Source organism: Camelina sativa, chromosome 15, assembly GCF_030686135.1.
Source record: "Camelina sativa cultivar CO46 ecotype springtype chromosome 15, ASM3068613v1".
Taxonomy (NCBI): domain Eukaryota; kingdom Viridiplantae; phylum Streptophyta; class Magnoliopsida; order Brassicales; family Brassicaceae; genus Camelina; species Camelina sativa.
The window spans coordinates 28,366,310-28,387,791 of record NC_141894.1 but is presented as its reverse complement, the minus strand read 5'-3'; the positions used below and the strand labels follow the sequence as shown (position 1 = coordinate 28,387,791).

At 37.0% G+C, this 21,482-nt stretch overlaps 2 protein-coding genes, 2 non-coding genes and 1 pseudogene across 5 annotated transcripts; 1 reads left to right on the top strand and 4 right to left on the bottom strand.

Moving 5' to 3' along the window:
- Nucleotides 1-5,569: 5,569 nt before the first annotated feature.
- Nucleotides 5,570-6,765, bottom strand: LOC147927247 (uncharacterized; annotated as a pseudogene).
- A 9,332-nt stretch (nucleotides 6,766-16,097) lies between these two features.
- On the bottom strand, nucleotides 16,098-16,248 carry LOC147927246 (U4 spliceosomal RNA). Its single transcript, XR_015583044.1, has one exon. It is a non-coding gene; the product is annotated as a U4 spliceosomal RNA (small nuclear RNA).
- A 188-nt stretch (nucleotides 16,249-16,436) lies between these two features.
- On the bottom strand, nucleotides 16,437-16,598 carry LOC147927245 (U1 spliceosomal RNA). The gene has a single exon (XR_015583310.1). It is a non-coding gene; the product is annotated as a U1 spliceosomal RNA (small nuclear RNA).
- Nucleotides 16,599-16,834: 236 nt separating this feature from the next.
- On the top strand, nucleotides 16,835-18,241 carry LOC104747563 (uncharacterized). The gene is made up of 7 exons (XM_010469213.2): nucleotides 16,835-16,945; nucleotides 17,255-17,292; nucleotides 17,373-17,422; nucleotides 17,509-17,558; nucleotides 17,654-17,683; nucleotides 17,777-17,839; nucleotides 17,937-18,241. The coding sequence occupies exons 2-7, from the start codon at nucleotides 17,273-17,275 to the stop codon at nucleotides 18,042-18,044; spliced, it is 321 nt and encodes a 106-aa protein (XP_010467515.1). The 5' UTR covers nucleotides 16,835-16,945; nucleotides 17,255-17,272; the 3' UTR covers nucleotides 18,045-18,241.
- A 221-nt stretch (nucleotides 18,242-18,462) lies between these two features.
- Nucleotides 18,463-21,013, bottom strand: LOC104747562 (plant intracellular Ras-group-related LRR protein 5-like). 2 transcript variants are annotated; one of them, XM_087488994.1, is made up of 5 exons: nucleotides 20,207-20,986; nucleotides 19,295-19,938; nucleotides 19,025-19,188; nucleotides 18,741-18,922; nucleotides 18,463-18,661 (listed from the first exon to the last, which is right to left on the bottom strand). In XM_087488994.1, exons 1-3 carry the CDS (start codon nucleotides 20,763-20,765, stop codon nucleotides 19,183-19,185), a joined length of 1,209 nt encoding a protein of 402 aa, XP_087345120.1. In that variant the 5' UTR covers nucleotides 20,766-20,986; the 3' UTR covers nucleotides 18,463-18,661; nucleotides 18,741-18,922; nucleotides 19,025-19,182. The 2 variants fall into 2 exon arrangements, with proteins under 2 accessions (XP_087345120.1, XP_010467514.1); XM_010469212.2 differs by having other exon boundaries at nucleotides 19,025-19,938; nucleotides 20,207-21,013.
- Between the last annotated feature and the right edge of the window lie 469 nt (nucleotides 21,014-21,482).

Genomic DNA, 21,482 nt, shown 5'->3' with positions numbered 1-21,482 from the left:
TGACATAGGTGGGGTTTTTCATGAATGCAAGGCTGTTATTCAGAAGATGATTATCCCAAAGAAGCTAGAGGACCCTGGTTCCTTCACCTTGCCTTGTTCTCTAGGTCCATTGGCCTTCAAAAAGTGCCTATGCGACCTTGGTGCTTCAGTAAGCCTCATGCCACTCTCTGTAGCTCAGAGGCTAGGATTCAACGAATACAAGTCATGTAACCTCCGCTTAATATTGGCTGATAGGACTACTAGATTGCCTCATGGTCTATTAGAGAATCTGCCCATCAAAATTAGACAAGCTGAGATTCCTACTGACTTTGTGGTGCTGGGAATGGATGAAGAGTGTAAAGATCCACTAATCCTGGGAAGGCCTTTCTTAGCTACAGCTGGAGCAGTCATTGATGTCAAGAAAGGGATGATTGATCTCAATCTGGGTAAGAATTTCAAGATGAAATTTGATATCAAGGATGCTAAGAACAAGCCAACTATTGATGGGCAGACCTTCGTGATTGAAGAGAAAGATCAGAAAGCTGGGTTTGACATCTTTGAGGGTGTCAATGAGGCAGAAACAAGAGTTTGGGTAACCAAAGAAAAAACTCAAAGGGGCACTCAACCGTGTTCCAACTCGAGTAAAGTTGTTGCTCTCCCTAAGCGTCATGACCTGCTTCCTAAACTTCACCAACCGCAAGAGACAAGTCCTCCCACGCTTGACAGTTTGTCTGAACTCAAAACTACCAAGATTCTAGGGGATTCAGTGAGAGAGTTAACAGCTATGGTGAAGGAGATGAGTGGGTAAATCAAGAAGCTCCAAGGTACAATGAGAAGTTCTCCTGCAAGGAAATTAAGGTGGAGGTTTGGGATAATGAAGAAGAGCAGTTCATTTGTTGTTGAACATGGGCAGAATGTTAAAGAGTATCTGGCTAGACAAGACATACCACATGGGAGCTCACCACCTCTCTATGACCCTCCCAAAGCATAAGGAGTATGCAAAGTCAAGCTAGGGACTATAAACAAGCTCACTTGGGAGGAAGTCCCAAAGGTATCACTATAAATAGTTTTTAGGATCCTTGTGTTTTTGATATTTGTTTTAAGTTTTATTGTGTTCAGGAATCTACATAAGGGAGTACGAGCTCAACGCAAGTATCACTTCCATCACTACCGTTCACCACCACTCGAGTCGGCACCGTGCGACTCTACCCATCCGGCGATCCCAACTCATTACACAACTCAACCGACACAACTCAATCCTCTGTTCCAAAGTATCCCGCTCGAGTCGACCATATCCGACTCGACCGACAAGCTCAACACACGTCCTGTCATCGCTGTTGTTTGTCACCCACGACCAGTTCTGACTTGATCCTTCCGAAGCTTTAGTCGCAGTCCCGAAGAACAAACACGCATTTCTCACCCTTCGACTCGACCCTCGTTGTTACACAACACGAGCTGAACGACTCGACTACCGGATCATCCACCTCGCTCGAGTCAACGTGCGTACACTCGACCCACATCGACCTGCTCTCCACACGACCTGCACGAAGATCCACTCGCGTATCATCACGACGTTGCGACTCGACCGGACCACTAACCCAAGTCGATGACATGCAGTGTGACAATTAGTCGAACACGTATCAGAACACGCAAGCGGTTGAGTAGCAAGTCGACCAACCAGCTGGGGTCACTCCTGTGGACCCGAACACGATGAAGGACAGAGCCAGTATCACGCACCAACTCCTTGGTCGAGCTCCGAATCCTTCTTCTACTATTGAGGTACTCCTACCTTCCTTTGTATATACCATTTCATTTCTGCATTGTTTCTGTTATGATTCTTAAATCCTCCTGCAAATTTCTCTTACACAGGAGACTGTGTAATTTAAGTTTGGGGGAGGGTTTGAGATGATGTATCTGATGACGTTTTCTGTGATTCTTATTTCAAATTTTTGCATCATATCATGTTTGAGTCTGCATTCATCTATTTGCATAGAAAAGCCAAAAAAATTCGAAAAATTTCAAAAATTTCCACAAAAACAGAATGCTCATGTAGTTTGCATTTGCATAATAGGATTGAGTCTAGTGTTGCTCATTTAGGAATGTTGCATTTAGCATAGGGGTTGATGATGATTGTAACCTTGTTAACGTGCTGAATTCAATGGGATAGGATCAAGGCCCTTGTTATTAGTTCTTTGATGCATGTTGATTGAACTTAAAACGTAAGACTGAACCAGGTTTTGAATTCTCGAATTTGCATTCTAGTCTTGATTGAAGCTTGTTTTGAATTGACATCATTCCCTATCTACCTGAACCTAATCCTGACTTGCAATTATCATGTTATGCATTGAAGTTGAACTCATGGATACTACATACATACTTGGATTTTCTTTCTCTGTTTTACCACCCTTAATAATCCAAGTAGCTGATTCCCATCTTTGGAACAGTTTCCCGGACCCTTAACCAACCGTTCTTTCAAGCCAATTGTATTCGTGAGTGTGAGGCTTTTTCCGAGTTGAGCTTGTTAGAAAGTGTTAGGTTTTAGCCGACAAGAGTAGGATCCTGTGTAGTTCTAGTTTGCGCTATCCGGACTAGTAGGACTAGGTGAGAACTCGATTTTGGGTTTTAGGATTGGATTTGTTCTGAAAAAAAAAATATATGGGTAAAGAGTCTTTAGGAGGGGGAATGTGTTTTCAAGGTTTACAAGTCTAGTAAAGGATGTTGGTTGTGCAACAAAAAAAAATTGTTGGTTCTGGGCATAAAAAGAAAAATTTAGATAAGGAAGAGAAAGCAAAACGCTTAAGAAGTCTAGAATTCTAAGAAGAAAAGAAAGAGAACCATAGTGATAAAAAAGTTTCCCATCCACTAGATTGAAATGAAGTAACCTCCTCCTAAGGCTAAGTTAAAAGAATGAGAGCATGGGTTTTAGAAGAGATATCGACGAAGGGTAGAGATAGGAACAACTTCTGGGTTAGAAAGTTAGAGCTAAGTTTCCTTGGGACCTATGGGTAGACGGGGTGCTGCTATTGTATGTATCAGTTGGTTTCAACCTTTAGCCTTCTCTTAAGCTCAACTCATTTTCGCGAGAGATCCCTGTTTTATATTGTTAAAACCACTTGCAAAAAAGACCAATTTTTGTCTTTACCGCTTCACCCCAGCCAAATGATTTCGATGACATTGCATAGCTTGATTCATGATTCTTTGTTAATGAATGTTAAAGGGAATGATAGAAATGATGGCATGCGTAGACTAAGGTTCGGAATCGTTTCAGGTTGAGATGAGCTTGTCTAAAGTTTTTAAATAGAGTTCCTTCACCATGCATCATAGAACTAAAAACAAGGACCTTGATACTAACTACTCTATTCAGCATGTTTTAGGTTCTGAGACCCCCATCTTCACACCTCTTCTCCATACTTTGTTCTTGATCGTTTGGTTGAGAGCAAGCAAAGAATAAGTTTGGGGAGTTGATATGTCTATATTTTGTCTCTGCTAAACATGTTTTTGTCATGCATTTAGTAAGGATAACTAATTGTTTTGCATAAATTTCTAGTCTCTTTTGTACAAATTGCATATTTAGGTAGTTCTTGCATTATCTTCGCATACATCGTGCATTTTGGAGTATTTTAGGTATTTAGGAGACCTTCGAGCCAGGCCGTCCGAGTCGCGCTGTCGTGCCGTTCGAGTCGCGCTGTCGTGCCGTCGTGCCGTTCGAGTCGTGCCATTCGAGTCGCGCTGTCATGGGATTCAGCTTTCGACGTCTTCATCAAAGTTGTAGAGAATTGAGTCATCTTTCCAATACCGTTTATGTCAAGCCAATCGGAGGTGTGGTTCAAAAGTTATCATTGTTTTAGTGGAGGCGTGTACATCCAGATTGAGTCGCGATGTCGTGCTGTTCGAGTCGTGCTGTTCGAGTCGTGCTGTCTCGAGTCGCGCCATCACTCCGTCATCACACATCCGCTCGGGTCGCGCCATCACTCTGTCATCACACATCCGCTCGGGTCGCGCCGTCACTCCGTCATCACACATCCGCTCGAGTCGCGCCATCACTCTGTCGTCGACTACCGTTTGAGCCAACGCCATCACTCACTCGAGCCACTACTCGTTCGCACATGTCAGGAAGACGTTCCATCTTACATGCTTCAGGAGATTCCCAAACCGACTTTTCATCTTGTCGTTTTAAGTTTTAGGGATTTTATGTCTTTACTATAAATACGTTTTGTTAAGTCTTTGCGACATCATCTTAGTTTTTATCTCGTTTTTATTTTGTAAAGTTTCCCTAGCCACCAAGAACCGTTCCCAGACTTTGTATTCAGATATCTTTTGATACATTGAGTATGTGCATTTGATTTCTTCTACAAACTTGTTTATCTTATTTTTACCTATCTAAGAATGCTTGTTTCAATGTTTTCTGAGTTTGTATTGTTGACGATGATTTCCGGATCTGAGTAGTGCGTTAGTTCTTAAGGATGGGATAGATTAGGGGGAGGATCTTAGGATGTAGGGTGTTTAAGCTTGATTTGTATGATTCCCTTCTGGACTAGAGTTAGAATTACTAGTTTCTCTCTGATCAATTGGAACTAGGTTCGAGACATTTCCACACCCAAAAGGTGTTCGATGAAATGCCTGACCAACTAGTGCCAGAGACTTACGTTCCTAGCCTAAGAGATTAGTTGTCTAGGATGTTTGTTGACGTGAATGAACTTGTTTGTCATGCCTGCTCGACCACGTTTCTCTAGCAAGAGCTAGGTATGGAAGTGGTTGAGTCTGAGTAGCTTTTACCAAGAGATTGGATTAGCTAAGTTGTGATGTTCATTGTTTAGGGATAGATTGCTTGTGGCATGTTAAACACTCTGTAGACTAGGATACTCCACCGACATCAATTACTCCCATCCTTAGGACTTTTATCTTTTTGATTGATATTACATTTCGAGACTGTTTCATTTGTTCATGCTTAGAATCGTTTTCGGTTTTGCTTATTCTTGCTTGCTTCTTGTCATACATTTTCGTTTCTGTTTCTGTGACTCATTTCCGTTTTGTATTTTGACAATTCTAGGATTATTAGAAAAACACTCTTCTTGAATTGGCTTGACTTGTGATTGCTTGATTGCATCTTGATTGTTAGCAACATCCCATTTGGATTGACACCTTAAGTACTACAACACATAAGGTTAATTGAACCTACTAAGAGATACAAAAATCCTAGTATCAACTCTTCCGTTTTTTGCCACTCGTGTGTTGCTTGATGAAGATGCACTTTCATACATCCCTTTTCTCCTAGCATGGTTATTTGGTCGACCCGGATTTCCTTTCCTCCATGGTGGTGGCAAGACTCCCAATCTGTTCATTCGAGGCCATTCCAACTGACCTTGAACAGGCTTAATACCATCTTTATAAGTTGCCCGCCACATTCTTGTTGTGTACCAGTCAACAACATAATCTTGAACTTTCTGTTTCTTAGCTATGATCACCGAAGCAGCATGGACACAAGGAATACCAGTCATCTGCCACTTAATGCATCCACAGATAAGCGCATTCATATCCACACAATAAGTCTCATCATGCAACTGTACCTCATGTTGATTGTCCGATGGGTCTACATGTCTGCTTCCAAGTCTCCGATGATGGGTCTACATGTCTGCTTCCAAGTATCCCTATGTGATTTAAAACATACAAATAACCGATAGAACCTTTGTAAGCTCCCAACTGTCGGACCAGGAATAGTCTCAATCTCAAAAACAGTTCCTGGATTTGATATCTTAATCTCTGCTTGATAATCCCATATCCGTGAGAAATGTTCTTGATGACCAGCCTTTGCTTCTCGCCTCACTCTTGTCTTTGCCTTAGAACATTGTTCTTCACTAACTTCTAGATTGTATTCTCTCTTAATCTCTGCTTGCATCTCTCTCGGTCTGATTTTTGGATTTTGTCTCAACCTATCCGCAAACAATTAAGCTATCGTTCCTCGCTTTAACATGTGATTGTACCCTGATCTCACACATACATGCTTACTCTCGTATACCTTTATTTGCATCTTGTGTTTCTTCTTATTGTAAGAGCAGTAGCATCTCCACAAACACTTAACATTAGGATCAGTATTAGCACATTTTGCACCAATCTTCAAAGCCTGCGATCTATACAGCTTAATGTCGTATTTAGTCTTCAGGGAATACCTGAGCACAGCTATCTTGAACTCCTCTGGTGAACTAAACGTTTTCCCCAACTCGAGCTGCACTTCAGGATCTTGGACTTCTACATGGTCTTCATTATCGTCGCCTTGGCCATTATCTTTGTCTTCACTTTCTGACAAAGGGTCAGGAATCTTCTCGTCATCGAAGATATCATCTCCACTGTCGTTATCAGTCTCGTCTTCCTCTTCTCTCGCACCCTCTCCAAACTCTGCTTCGAAGTCATCGCAAAATTGTTCTTCTACACCAACACGGTTTCCATCTTCTTCTTCAAAGACTTGGTTTCCATCATCTTGGTTACCCTCTTCCTCTCCAGCAGCCTCGTACCCAACATCATCACAATCTTCATCGCCAACCACCTCACAATCATCTCCACTTAGAGCACCTAAATCTTCAAGGGAACCCCACAATTATACGGAATGATTGCAGAACCTGAACCAACACCCAATTCAGGAGCGGTCAAATTGGGAGCAGTCGAATCGGGAGCATTCGACTCGAGAGCATTCGTCTCGGGAGCAATAGACCCGTGAGCAGACGTTTCTCCATCTTTATCGGGCCTCTTCCATTTGGGACGACGCGTTGAAAGCTTCTTTCCCTTAGTCATCAGTTCGATTCGAAGAGAAGATCCAAGGAGGAATCGCAAATTAGGGTTCGTGAGTTTGGGGATTTTGTGAGGAATGTTCGATTTAGGTTTAGATTAAAAAAGAAAACGACGTCGTATGATAACTAACAAAACTTGTTAACGCTTAATTAACCCCGTTTACTATCTCCGTTAGGCCAGTTAACGATGTGCTTCAAACGGCGAAGTCAACAAGACTTCGTGATTTAAATAGAAGTCAACAAATAGTTGATGATTAGTTTCAACATTTGCAGACTTGATGATTTAAATCAACAAAAATGCTAACTTGGGGATTTTAATGACATTTTTCCTGTTTTTGTATTAGCAATATGTTTGAAATCAATATGTTTGAAATCAGATTCCATTAGAAATTTGTTTTTAGAGGGCTTTTTAGGCAAAAACTGATTGAATTCTGATGGTTCTGTTTCGTTTCTTCTGGGAAGCTTCTAGAGCGTTCCGGGTCTTTGCAACAAAACATGTGATGTAGAGAATCGCGAGCCTGCACGTGTACAGTGGAGATGAAGAGCATGGTTGGAGCACGTGAGGCTACAAAAGGAGGTAAACGTTGTGGATGGGGATGGACTCGTCAACGTCACGGAAGAATAAGTCGGTTGAAACTCTGTTACTTAACCGACATTAAACAATCTATAAAGAGCAGTGGTTCCATTAATAGGATAAATGCAATTGATACTATATATTTTCATAACAAAATTGTTATTTTTGTTCCTATATTTATGATTTTTTGAATTGAAAATGTCTATAATTTAGATGATAGTAATTAATATTGTGTGCACATTTGGTAAGTAGATATATATTTATAAAGATTTTAAATTTGATCCTAATGACTCATATCCTAAACAATTCAAATATGGTTGATATTTAAATTCGTAACTGTTAAGATTCTAATTTTAAAAATTTTGAATGCTAATTATTGTTGTTTACTTGTTTGAATGCTAATTATTTTTGTATGTCGTAAATGTTGTTTACGTGTTTCCCTTTTTGTGCTACTAATTACAGGTCTGTTTGGATACATGTTTACCTTATACAGTTCTTCTATTAATTGTATATGTTTGGCTCTGAGTTATATTTATCCCTATTCTGTTTTAAATTGCATTTCATGTAATAATCTCTTAATCTATGTCTACTTATTAAAAATTCTTCCCTTTTAATAGTATAGACTAGATTCGGACCCGCACGTACGTGCGGGGTTGATTTCAAAAATTAAGATTATTATCCGGTTTGCAATATTTACGTATGTGCGGGATATTAGTAACATTTATAATCTAAACTCTTATCAGTATAAAATTTGATATGTTATTATTTTTTTAGACGAAAAGAATGATTATATATGTTTTGTTTTTTTAGACGAAAAGTATAAACAACTACAATTAAAAAAGTTAGACGAATTTAAAATGTTTATATCTGGACAGGAAAACCGTCATGTCTCATATATGCCATGTTTATTCTATTTCATAACTGTAATTTTAAAAATACTTTATCCATTTGAGATTGTATATTTTAGTCTAACATATAAAGAAATAGGTAGAAGATTTGGATGCGATATTCATACTTCATGTACTTTTTGTTTGGATATTTAATTTTTACAAATTAGTTGACATTATACAAATTTTCTTTATATTTCTCAAAATTATCTATCAAATTAGATAAAATCTGCCATAATGATTAAAATTCCTAAACTTGATGACCTAAATTTATAGCGTGACAAACCTACACTGATAGACTTACTTTGTAATAGTTTTGCTATTTTTTTACTTGTCACCCAAAAACCACATGAGCAATGTTTTGTATTTGCCGTGTTGAATTTGCCAAACCCATGGGTAACATGTATTTCAATTTAAAAAATTATTTATAAAATATGTCTTAAGAGATTTGATAAGATATTATTTTATGTTTTGATATACTAAAACTTTTATATATTCATGTGTGAAAAGAAGTGAAACTATTCCCCTTTAATTTTGATATTTATTCATTAGTATTTACTAACAAAACTTATCCTTATGCACTAACACAGTTACGGTAATTATGTTGGTATGATAGGTTTTTTCGTTTTAGTTGGTAAGATAGTTCTTTTTGCTCCAAACAAAGACTTGGTATGTTTAGTTCTATATTTATGCAATCAAATTAAAATTGATTTTTTTATGTTATTTAAAATTGATAATTATATTTCCAAAATTTTATTGTTGGTTATTGGTTTCGTATAAGTTTGGATATGCAATTTTAACCAATACTCTAAAATATGTTCTGTTTGATTGCCGCAATTTAAATAACACAAATTAAATGAAAAATAAACAAAAAGTGAATTTACAATTTAAAAATAATTTTGTAAAATATATTAATAAACATTTTTGTTTTTTTATACCACACATATATACCTATGCTATGTGTGGATGGTTACACAAATCTACTATACAATTACATTAAGTAGAATCAATCACTTCAGAATTATATTCTTGAAAATTAAAGTCATTTGTCAATACTCCTTCACGTTTCACCTTACATGTTTTTTCTCCTTGACACCATATGTAGTAACAACATTTGTTCTTTTTACCGCCTGCAAACATATATATATATATATATATATCATAAATATATTATAATCATGTGTGACAAAAAAATATTAAAATCATGCGTGACAAAAAGATATTAAAATCATTTATATATTGGCATTTTCACGTATTTTTTTTGGTAGGAAGTACCTCCAGGTATCTATATTGGTATCTTCATGTATCAGTAATAATATATAAAATGAAAATATCAATTTAAATTTTCAAATCTTAATTAAAGATATTACTATTTTTCATAGTTATGATAGTCTTAAGATATAATTTCATAAAAATAAACAACACATCTTGTTGTTAAACGGTTAGGATTTTGTCAACAATGATGTAAAATATTAGAATACTAAAAGCATAAAAACCTTAAAAGAGTAGTTCAAAATAGAACAAAAACGTCTCACATATATTTTTTTGAGTTAAACATGAATTTTTGAACTCTGTAAAAAAGTAGAATTCAACATAAATTTGTTTCATATTAAGAAAAACTTCAAAAAGAAGTATGCATACTAAATACTTTATAAATTCAAACCATTGTTTATAATTGATGATTTTTTCATTATTTTATCTAATAAAACGACCTTTAATATATTCCCACTGGTTTGAAAAAGATTGACATCATGATTCGGATCTGCCATCGTTGGTAGCCATTCTAACAATGGTTATATTTATAGTGGAGGTCAGTGGTTCCATTAATAGGATAAATGCAATTGATACTATATATTTTCATAACAAAATTGTTATTTTTGTTCCTATATTTAGGATTTTTTGAATTGAAAATGTCTATAATTTAGGTGATAGTAATTAATATTGTGTGCACATTTGGTAAGTAGATATATATTTATAAAGCTTTTAAATTTGATCCTAATGACTCATATCCTAAACAATTCAAATATGTTTGATATTTAAATTCGTAACTGTTAAGATTCTAATTTTAGAAATTTTGAATGCTAATTATTGTTGTTTACTTGTTTGAATGCTAATTATTTTTGTATGTCGTAAATGTTGTTTACGTGTTTCCCTTTTTGTGCTACTAATTACAGGTCTGTTTGGATACATGTTTACCTTATACAGTTCTTCTATTAATTGTATATGTTTGGCTCTGAGTTATATTTATCCCTATCCTGTTTTAATTTGCATTTCATGTAATAATCTCTTAATCTATGTTTACTTATTAAAAATGCTTCCCTTTTAATAGTATAGATTTAAGCATCGAAACTATGATGTAAACACACATGTTTTTCCAGTTTATTAATCAAAACACAGTTTCTCAAATACTTTGTTTTATAGTTATAAAACAGAACAAATATAAGTGTCAAATGGGCTGTCCATTGTCCAATGGGTGTGTCCATATGGGCGTTTCTGTTTATGGACTATGTTTGGGCGGTTCACAATGGACAGTGGTCCATTTGGACAATGGTCCCAAATATGCCCAAGTCCATTTGGACATGCCCATTGGACAACCTTTTCATTTTTGAGGTTTCTTTGATTTTGTGTTTGCTGTTTAAAACATTTCTACTAAACCAAACACGTTTATTTATTTATTTATTTTACAAAATCTGATATTTATTTTACAAAATCTGATGCAGAAGCTTATCATATTTATATACTCGATGATGAACTCTTAAAAAACAGAGTGAGATTGATTACCAGAGCAAGAGTGCTGGTACCAAAGAAATGATGCAGAAGCTTATCATATTCGTGCTTTACACTTAAGGCAAGATACGGGTGTAAGAGAAACATAGAGAAACATAAAAGCCGTAAAGTTTACAGGCACATGATCAAGTGACTAAGTAAGGCAAGATACGGGTGTAAGAGAAACATAGAGATTCGAGTTTGTTCCTTAAAAACTACCGAGAAAAGCATTCTCAATCCTTATATATACATATGTAACCCTTAGCCAAAGCAATAAGCTTTGATCAGAAATGAACAAAGTAAGAATTCTGAGTTAAAGATCAAAAGCCATGAAACAACACACTAAAAACAAAGTCTACACTTCTATTATTTTTGCGATACATCTTGAGAGCACTATCAAAAGGATCAATCAATCACTCATTCAAAACACAAAAACGTTGTTTCATTGCTGTTTATGAGAAACAACGAACCGGATCAATCACTCAATCAATCAACTTGTTCTGAACAAGTACGCTTGCTTTGTTCCTTGTTAGAGAGAAGCTTTTGCTTCTAACACAATTGAATGTGTGTTTTAGTTTTTTGTTTTTCAAAACGCCCATTTTTATATATGATGTTGAAGACTAAGTGAATCCGTAAATTTATATCTCAGAGTATCAAGAGCATCATGGGAATCTTGGGCTCCATTCTCTTGAAGGTAACAGTCTCTTGCCTCTTTTGTTCTTGGATATCATTTTTTCCTTTGTTTTGTTTGATCTTTTGGTAAACCATGAACTGAAATTGAATGGGAAATAAACTGCAGTATTATGGCAGGAGAGATTTATCTTCTCAGGGGAGGAAGGGAGTGTTCTGGAGAGCTTTTGTTCAAGCTTCTAAGACAAATGCAGTATTTGGTCTTGGATTCTTCACGCGTATGTGACTGTAAAGGATCTTTCGGGTATTGATTAGTTTATGGCTGTAGCTGTTGTTTTGCTTGTGAAGATTGATCAATGTGTGTTATATGTCTTCCCTCCCTCAGATGCTGCTTTATACTCTTTCAGCGAGTCATCGGAGAAGCTTATGGCTCGGGTGGACTCTGCCACCGAGGTAAGCAAAAAATTGCAATTTTTCTGATTTGGAAAGCATGCAGAGTTATGGTTTGATATCATCTAATGCTACTTCTCCCTCTGTTTTTTTTCTCATGTTTCAGTCTATGAATGAACTGAAGTCCAGTCTAGAGGTAAACAAGAAACGTTGTTTTAATTTGAAAAGACACACTTTATGGTTGATTTTTTAAATTTCATCCACCTGATTTTTCCATTGTTTCAGTTGGCTGAGATTCTGATAAGCACATGAGAAGCATATGCAAGGGACTGAAGACATTTGTATATAAACTGAGAACAGTCATTGTAGTTCTTTTATGCATTGTTTGTGAGTATTAAAAGTGACATATTGTTGCTTGGGAGATAGAGTTGATGAACCGGTGATGTGCCGGTGACTCTAGTCTTGTATAAACAGTGTATCAGATAAGAAGTAGAGATTGTGTTCTTCATTCTTATCAATTGGTGCGTTCGTGATCGAGATCGAAGTCATCGCAGAAGATTAGGTTTTGTTTGCAATGTGTCTTGAGGGATTTCCCATCTTCGATGGTGTTGCTGGTGAATTGCGACCATGGATTTCATGGCTAGAGGATTTCTTTGTTCAGGAGGATTTCACGGCAGATGAGAAGCTTAATCTTGCGCAAAGTCTTCTCGAAGGTGAAGCTCTCTTGTGGTTTCAACGGCGAACACGAGTATGGGGATATTTTGACCGTTGGGGAATGATGGAGTTAGCCTTGGTGTTGCGGTTTGGTGACAGAGATGAAAGAATCAGACTCTTTCAGGAGCTTAGAGAAGAGAAACATATTGAAATCTTGGAGCAGAAAGAAGAGAAGAAAGAGATTCAAGAAACATTTGTTTCATCTTTTTCCAATGAGTGTGTATCAATAGAAACTTCTGCTGTAGAAAAAGTTACGATTCACAGTGAAGAAGCGAGTCTACTCAAAGAATCGTTGGTCCAAAATCACTTCAACAAGCAAGATCAGGTCTTGATCTCTGACTTGGAACCTAGCTGTAGTGTTCATAAGTTAGGATGTTCTGGAATGGATTCAGTTTTGGCTAATAGAAAACTTGGGGAAAAGCACATTGAGAATCCAATCTTTGAAGCTCTTAGTGAAGTAGCATGGATCTTTACTGAAGAATTGCCAAAGAGTCAAAAAGTTGTTGTGATGTTAAAAAAGACGGATTTGAGCTTGTTCCTTGATGGAAATGTTGCAGCTCAGTTTCAGATTATGTATGGTAGTGAGACAGAAATATATGGCTGCCAAGTGTTCGATCCAATATTTCTTAGAGGGTACAACTTACTGCAACATAAGAAGATGAATGCAGTTGCAGATGCGAATGGGACAAGAGAAGGATTGCATAAGCAGTGTACTTTGTGTGATAGTAATGAGCTGCAAATGCAACAGCAGAGTAATTGTTCTAAGTCCTGGAAGTTTAAATACAAACCTGAGGCAGAAAGACTAAAGACACATAAGAATCATGACTGGTTCAATACAAGTTGGAGGAAATCCAAGCATGTAAAAGAGAGATTAAAAAGACTGCACTTTCATGTTCCAGTGGGTGAAACTTTGTGTGAATTTCGTGTTGGTAGGCCACAAAAAAGGAAGAAGCAAAGGTCTTTGAAATCTCTGCAGTTTAAGTATAAATTTGTGTCTCTATTGGTGGATTGCCTTAGCCCAAATGGGAACAGACCAAAGCAGAGGGTCACATCAATACAGCAACATCATGTTGTTTACAAGGTTGTAATTCAGAACACTAAAGTTGCTGGGAAACCAGGAGAGGGTCTGCAAGTGTCTATGGTTCAAAGTGTGCTTCTTGAGCTTGAAGAAGAGTCACGTATGGTAGTAGAGCGGGCACCGATGCGTAAAGAACGAGACTTGCTGCGATTACAAGCTCATCAACAATTGCTTCTAGCTAAACAATACACACAACATGATGAAGATAAAGCAGACGAAGACAGAGTGTTTTTAGTGAATGATTGGAATTTTTATCATTCAGTGTGGCATTGCTGGAGAAAGAAAAAACTGCAGAAGTTTAGCTTGCAACTATGGGTTACCTGCAACTTCACGGTGACGCTACGGTGCGGAAGATCAATGTGTGTGCAGCAGCAGCTCTACTATGGCAGGAGACAGAACAAAGAGCATGGATATGTGATTGTACACAAGTTCCAAATCAAACGATATGATGATGTGTGGTGGTCTCAGATTGGGAAAGTAATTCAACCTGCAAGTTTTGCATCCATGTTGATGACTCTGTTAATCACCCCAACAACTCCGCAGAAGCCAGTCTACTCGATGGTCAAGCACGATTCTATCATTCAAAGGGAATTGGAGCAGTTTCAAACGACCGTTCAGGTTGTACACCACACGACCAAAACAGGTTACAAGTTTGGAGAGAATAAGAGTATGAGGATCAAGGTTGTTTGTGTGCCTTGCTTGGGTGGCATTCAATTCTGTTTTACAGATTTATGGAAGAGAAAATTTTGCAAGAACTGGTGGTTTAAGATCAAAATACAACACAGAGACTAGGGAAGCGTTTGGAACAGGGAAAATCTGCTTATAGAACAACCTTGCACGACAACATATTGTGACATCTTTTAGCAAGAAGCTGTGGAGAACGAGCTAGGAAAGGGCGATATGATGATACTACACAGTTAATTAGGTTTCTTTTTTTCCACAGCTTGAGGACAAGCTGTTTTCGAAGGGGGGAGTATTGATAAGCACATGAGAAGCATATGCAAGGGACTGAAGACATTTGTATATAAACTGAGAACAGTCATTGTAGTTCTTTTATGCATTGTTTGTGAGTATTAAAAGTGACATATTGTTGCTTGGGAGATAGAGTTGATGAACCGGTGATGTGCCGGTGACTCTAGTCTTGTATAAACAGTGTATCAGATAAGAAGTAGAGATTGTGTTCTTCATTCTTATCAGATTCTGTCAATCATAAGACGTCGTTCGGGCAACATAAGAAAGCCGTTCGATGAGGTAAGCAAGAGAAATGGTGTTATATATGCAGTTGTTTTATTTTAGAAAGATAACCTTTATATGGTTGATCTGTAACATCTGCGGCCACCTGATGTTTCGCTTGTTTCAGTCCACTATGGCTAAAGTGAAGTCCATCCTAGAGGTAAGCAAAAAATGGTTAATAGACATAATTATGTTCCATATATAATGTATTCACCTGAATTTTTTTTTTTAATCTTGTTTCAGTCACAGATAGGATTTGAAAAAAGTGGAAGATTTGAATCTAAGACAGCAGCAACGCATTGAAAAAAGCTAGGAGAAACTAAGGTGATATGGTGCAGATCATGAAGGCAGAATATGCACAAGAGACGGATGACTACATCTTTGTCCTTGTATGCAATTTTTGTAGTTATTTCTAAACTTATCAAAATGTACAAGTGTCAAAGAGCAATTTTAGTTTTTGTTGTTAGTAAATCATATGTATGTTTTAGCACTAGAACAGCAATATAACAACACAAGGGCAACAAATACGTTAGACACAATAAAGGTCAGATTTTGTCAAGAACATGATCATGTTGCTCTGTTTTCTCTAGTTGGTGGACTTGCCGAAGAAGTAAATACTGTTGACCTAGCTCTTCTTCAGCTTATAAGCTCTATGATTTTTCAAGACGGCTTCTAAAGGAGAAATAATTCTGGTAAGTTCTCTACGGTTAAGAATTAAGATCATTCAGCGATTGGAAAATGTAACGGCTTTGTTGTGCTATAGCAACAAGTAATTTGGGGAAGGGTATTGGAATAAGCAGAATAATGTTAAGAGTTATTTTTTCAACTTATGAACACATATTGCTCTGAGTTCTGTTCTTAAGATTTTCAGTTTGCTCCAGATTTTACTGAGGTGTCTAACAAACCGTGTATTATAAGTTTGTATGTTGTTAAATGAAATTTGGGTTTAGAAAAATTGCAGAAATTTACATTTTAGGTTTAGTTTTGTAGAACAGATCATAAACATCTATTGGCATTTGGACATGAAATCTTAATGGGACTAAATATTGAACTAAGAATTGTAGAGCTTTACCCCGAAGGGAGCTCTTCCAGAAATTCTCGAAGGCCCAAGACAAGCTTAGGCCTAGGAGGGGGTTTGGAAATAGTTTTCAACCAGCAATAGACGCGCCTCGGTTAAGACCTCACTAGCTGCGTCATTGCCCCAAGCGCAAAGATGGTTTTCATTCAACGAAACCCTCTTTCTTTTATAGTCACACAATACCCATCAACTCTATATTTCTTTCCGATGTGGGACTCTATACCTTAACAAAAAGGAGACAAAAGTCCTCTGGTCTTCCAATTGTGCCGTCAAGATCATTAGATTAATAATACTGAAAAATATAAAGATTAAAGACTGAAAATGGTAGGGGCTGCGCGAACGCAAACCCCCCTGCCACAAATAATGACGTAGGCTCTTCCTCTTGGGAAGACCTTAAGCTAAGCACCCCTCCTTAATGTGCAATGGAGGTCACTAGCCTAAGCCACTCGTCTTCCTGATCACGAGTTGACCCCGTCCAGGTAAGTAATTTGCTCGAACAATCCACTTCTCTATTTATAACCCTGCTTCCTCAGTCATTACTTTGTATGTGACCGATGTGGGATATTTTGATATCAACACATCGTGCCGTTTGAAGCTCTTGGTATCCAACAACGTGCTGGTTTCTCACAATTGCTGAGTTTATCAAACACTTTTTGGGCTTACTGGGCCTTTCCTAACAAACACGGTCCAACAGGAGAGAACCATGTCTTTCTACAAAATCCCGGTTTGCTTTTTCATTTGTTGTTTAGGAACGGAGTGGAGAGCACTGAAGAACAATTTTAGCTCTGCGTGTCTCTCTTCTAATCTAAAAGTCGCCATTGTCGTCAATCTCGCGTAAGTCTTGCTCTTCTCTGTTAGAGTCAATGCCGTTTCTCTGTTTTTTTTTATCTTCTTTCAGTTCGATTTTGTTGGTGTTAGGGTATTTTACAGAGCCCTTTTGGCCCATATCTAATGCTTGAAAGCTCCTGACTTTTTTCCTAAGAGAACAATAAAATTAATGCTCATGGTGTTCTAGTTTGATATCAGTTTATAAGTTTATCTGTAAACGACACTTGTGGTGGTGAATTTTGTTTTTTGGTTTATTTTTTTTTTAATTTCCATCTGTATTGTCGACTAAGAGAATCCCTAAAATTTCTATTTCAGAGGAGGGTCACGAAGATCATGGGTCTCTTCTCTTCAAAGTAACACTCTTTTCTTTTTATTTTTCTTGTATTTGATAAACCCATGAACTGAGAGATTTAAAGGCGAAATCTTTTTGCAGGGGTTTTTTGTTTAAGAATGCACCAGTATTTGCTCTTGGATACTACACAAGTAATGTGGCTTTAAAGGATATTTATTTTAGGTCATTGATTTTAACCCCTACACAAGCTTGATCAATGTCTTTGTCTTTCCTGCAGATGATGCTTTAACCCCTAATGCTAATAAGATAATCAAAGAAGCCAAAGAGGTAAAAGCAAGAAAAATGGGATTTTTGGTTGTTTGTTAGGATACAGTTATTGTTGATTTCTAATGTCTCACAGCTGATTTTTCCCATGTTAACAGTGCTTGGCTGAATGCAAGTCCTTAGTAAAGGTAAACGATAAATTGTGTTCTGTATCTCCTCAAGTTGTTTGATTTTGTTAAGACATAGTCATGGTTGACGTGTAATGTCTTCTTATGTTTCAGAGGGCTGAGGCTGAACTAGCTAAGCTGGAAAAAATGGAAAGAAATATGCTCCATCTATTTAAGGTAAATAACAAGCTATAATAATGCATCTTAGTGTTTTATTCTGAAATACAACTATAGTTATGTTGATGAGTCTTTTATGTCTTGTCATGTTTATTAGACTAGGATGGAAGAGTTGGGAGAAATGAAAATGGCCGATGAACGATATTCGCAAGAAGAAACTGAGCGCAGTTACATACGACGAAATGGATCTGAAGAAGCTATCTGATTTGGTGCAGAGACTGAAGACAGAATATGAACTCTTTAAAAACTAAGTAGCTCAAGCTTTTGTTGATCTGACCTTGGGTTAATTCTTAACTTTTGAGTTCTGTTAGTAAATGGAAATGTTAATCCTGAGTATGTATCAACTTATGAGTAACATGATCTAGTTTGTTTTGTTGTTAGTAAATCATATTTAACCTTAAATATGTTTGAGCACTATAACACAAACATCCCAATACATGGGAACAAAAGAGGCATATGACTAATATCTTTGTCCCATGTATGAAATGTTGTTGTTATTTTCAAGCTTAACATATTTTAATTCTGGACGTGATCTTATTTTCAAGATTTTTGGTACATAAAAAGAAAAAACAAGAATGGAGGTTCAGTTCTGCAACCAAAACGTAAAAAGTTACATCAAGAGAAACAAGAATAGAATCACTTAACAGATTAACAATTTGAATTACATTTTCCTCAAGATACAACAAACAAAGCACCAGTATACAAAGAGTGATATGAAAACATTGTGAAGGAACATTGGATTGTGAATAAATGAATGAATGGTGAACTGTCTGGACACAACGGGATTCTACTGTCCTGCCAACGGTTGTAACAGACATACACCTGAAACATGAAAATGAGACTGGTCTTTCTTTCTTTTTTTGTTGGATTTCATGTTTGGATCTCTAAGAAAGAAATCTACCTGAAGATTAAAGGTCAGAGTGTGTCAAGAGTGGTTTAGAGGATCTCAATGCTGCTCTGTTTTCTCTAGTTGGTGGACTTGCAGAAGAAGCAGATACTGTTAAGCCAGCTCTTTTTCGGCTTAGTTCTTTGAGATTTGGTGTTTCTTGTCTCCACGAGATCATTCATGTACTGAACCACGGCCTGAGATAATAGCAAAGAGCATGAATCAATCATTCATGACTGACACAAACGACAAACTGCAGAATCTACAGACAAATATAATTTGAGAGAAGAAAGAAGAACCTGTGCGCCCTTTTCGGTTATATCTCTTGGAAGCTCTTCAAGAGGGTTTTGCTGTGTGTTAAGAACCCGCAGCTGTGAAAGCGTTTTGAAAGAATATGGAAGGAAACGGATCTGGTTATTGCTCATATCAAGCTCTTCTAGCCTCTCAAGGTTGCCTATCAACCCTGGGAGCGATCTTAGGTTAGCAAAATTGTTCCCAATGTTAAGCTTAACAAGTGTTTTGGCATAACATAAGCTCTCTGGTACTGACTCAAGCTCGTTGAAACTCACATCTAGCTCTTTGAGGTTAGCCATGGAGGACATTGTTGTAGGTAGCTGCCGAATGTTGTTGTAGCGAACGTTCAGAATCTCTAAGGTGGATAACTTCCCAACAGCTTCAGGAAGAGCTTTAAGTCTGTTGTAATCCGCACGGAGTTCTTTCAGGGAAGAACAACCAGAGATACTATGTGGAATCTCTTCGATATTATTTGTTTCAACATCGAGTTTCTTTAGGCTCACAAGAGAACCAATAGATTCAGGGAGTGTGGAGAGGCTGTTAGAGCTCAAATCAAGTTCCTCGAGATGTATCAATTTACTAAATGCTGATGGAAGAGATGATAGTTGGTTTCCGCTAAGATTCAGGTTGACCAAGTTAAGCAAATCTCCTATAGACTCAGGGAGCTGACCAATTCTATTAGAATGCAAATCAAGCTTCGTCAAAGACAAAAGCCCTCCTATGGTTGTCGGTAGTACCATGATGCAATTCTCAGACAAATCTAGCCTAACCAGACTCGATAACTTGCCTATAGAATCCGGAAGCCATTCAAGCTGATCCATCAGCTTGTGCTGCAGATTTAGCCCCTGAGTAGCTTTCTTAGCTGACACTTCAATCAAACTAGCAAGTTTTATGAGACTCAACTTTTCCTTATCATGGCCTGCACATATATATAATAATAATAATAATGATTCCACTACAATTAGAGACAAAACACTTTCGAAACATGAATCTCAAGCTTTCTACCAAAAAGGTTAAAACATTTCAAGTCAAAACACATTTCCATGGCCTACACATATATAAATCTCCATTGGCAAAAGCAAACTAATCAACATGAAAGACACTATTGAATCTTAAAAGTAGAGATTCTATCCAAAAGTCAGAACATTTCATGGCCTACTACACATATAATGATGATTGAAACTGACCTGTGACGTTCTTAGCCTGAAGTGTTGGATCCAAAACCTGAGGCTTCCGAGGAGCTAACAACCCATCACTGTAAAACGAAGATATGCCTTTCTTCACAGACGTGTCATCATCACGTGTTAACATGTCCTTTGACTTGACAGGACTCTGATCAGAAGGAACAGAGCGAGGCACAGAGGTGGTGGTGGTGGTGGTGCCGTTAGGCGAAGCAATGCAATGCGAAGCTCTCTGAATCAAATCGTCGAACACAACGTGTATAGATTCCAGATCGAGGATTTTGTTGGCTTCTCTTCTCTGTTCAACGCTCTGGAAACGAACAAGACATCTCCTCATCTCCTTCAACACGTCGAAAAGCTCCTTAGGAACACCAGAAGAAGAGGAGGAGGAGGTTTGTTCATCAATGGCGTCCAAGCGATTACGATCCTCTTTGTCAACGTTTTGAATCAGAGAAGTAGCGGTCTCAACGTCTTCGATATCTGGTCTAGATGGAAGAGATCTGTGAATCCTCATGATCTCTTCCACAACCTTGTCCTTTGAATCCAAACGTTTCTCCATCATCATTTCTAAAAAAGATTTTGAGATTTTGATTTTTTATGAAGAAGAAACAGAGAGATTCATGTTTCCATATCTTGTTTGTTCTCTTTCTTCTTCTTCTTCTCATTCTTTCTTTCTTCGTCAGTTCGTTTTCTTCTTCTTTCCTTCGTCGTTGTCTCTCTCTGTCTCAAACTGCATTAAAATAATCAAATATTTAAATAATTCAAAAATAAATAAAGAAATTAGTTTTAAGTTTAGTGGTCACTGTGATCTCTATCTACTCGCGTCCTTGTCTGTTTAGGTTAATGATAATTTTGTTTAATTAAAAGGTGGATGTTCAAACAATAGTTAAGTATTGACAATGACATGAACATGATGATATAATATTGGACAAATTAAGAAGATAACATGATCGTGATGATTTTTAATAGGGACAGTTCAGATCAGGATTTAAATAGTGATTTTTTAAATATTTAGAGATATCCTGATTTAAAAATTTAGTTGGATAGTCAGATCTAATTTTTTATTTATTTATAGTAACTTTTTCATTAATATTAATAATTTCGAAATATATAATTGAGACTATTTAGGACAGTCGGATATGATTTATATAGTGAATTTCAAATATCTAGAGATATCTTGATTTAAAAGTTTGGATAGATCTAAATTTTTTTATTTATAATAAATTATGCATTATATTAATAATTTTTAAATATATTGGGATTTCCTATAAAATTTTAAAAG

Coding starts and splice junctions, on each gene's coding strand:
- LOC104747563 (XM_010469213.2), top strand. CDS start 17,273: ATGGGTCTCTTCTCTTCAAA. Junction 17,423..17,508: donor TGCTCTTGGATACTACACAA/GTAATGTGGCTT, acceptor TCTTTCCTGCAG/ATGATGCTTTAACCCCTAAT. Junction 17,840..17,936: donor ATATGCTCCATCTATTTAAG/GTAAATAACAAG, acceptor CATGTTTATTAG/ACTAGGATGGAAGAGTTGGG.
- LOC104747562 (XM_010469212.2), bottom strand. CDS start 20,765: ATGATGATGGAGAAACGTTTGGATTCAAAGGACAAGGTTGTGGAAGAG. Junction 19,939..20,206: donor TCAGGCTAAGAACGTCACAG/GTCAGTTTCAAT, acceptor ATATATGTGCAG/GCCATGATAAGGAAAAGTTG. Junction 18,923..19,024: donor TAACCGAAAAGGGCGCACAG/GTTCTTCTTTCT, acceptor CTATTATCTCAG/GCCGTGGTTCAGTACATGAA.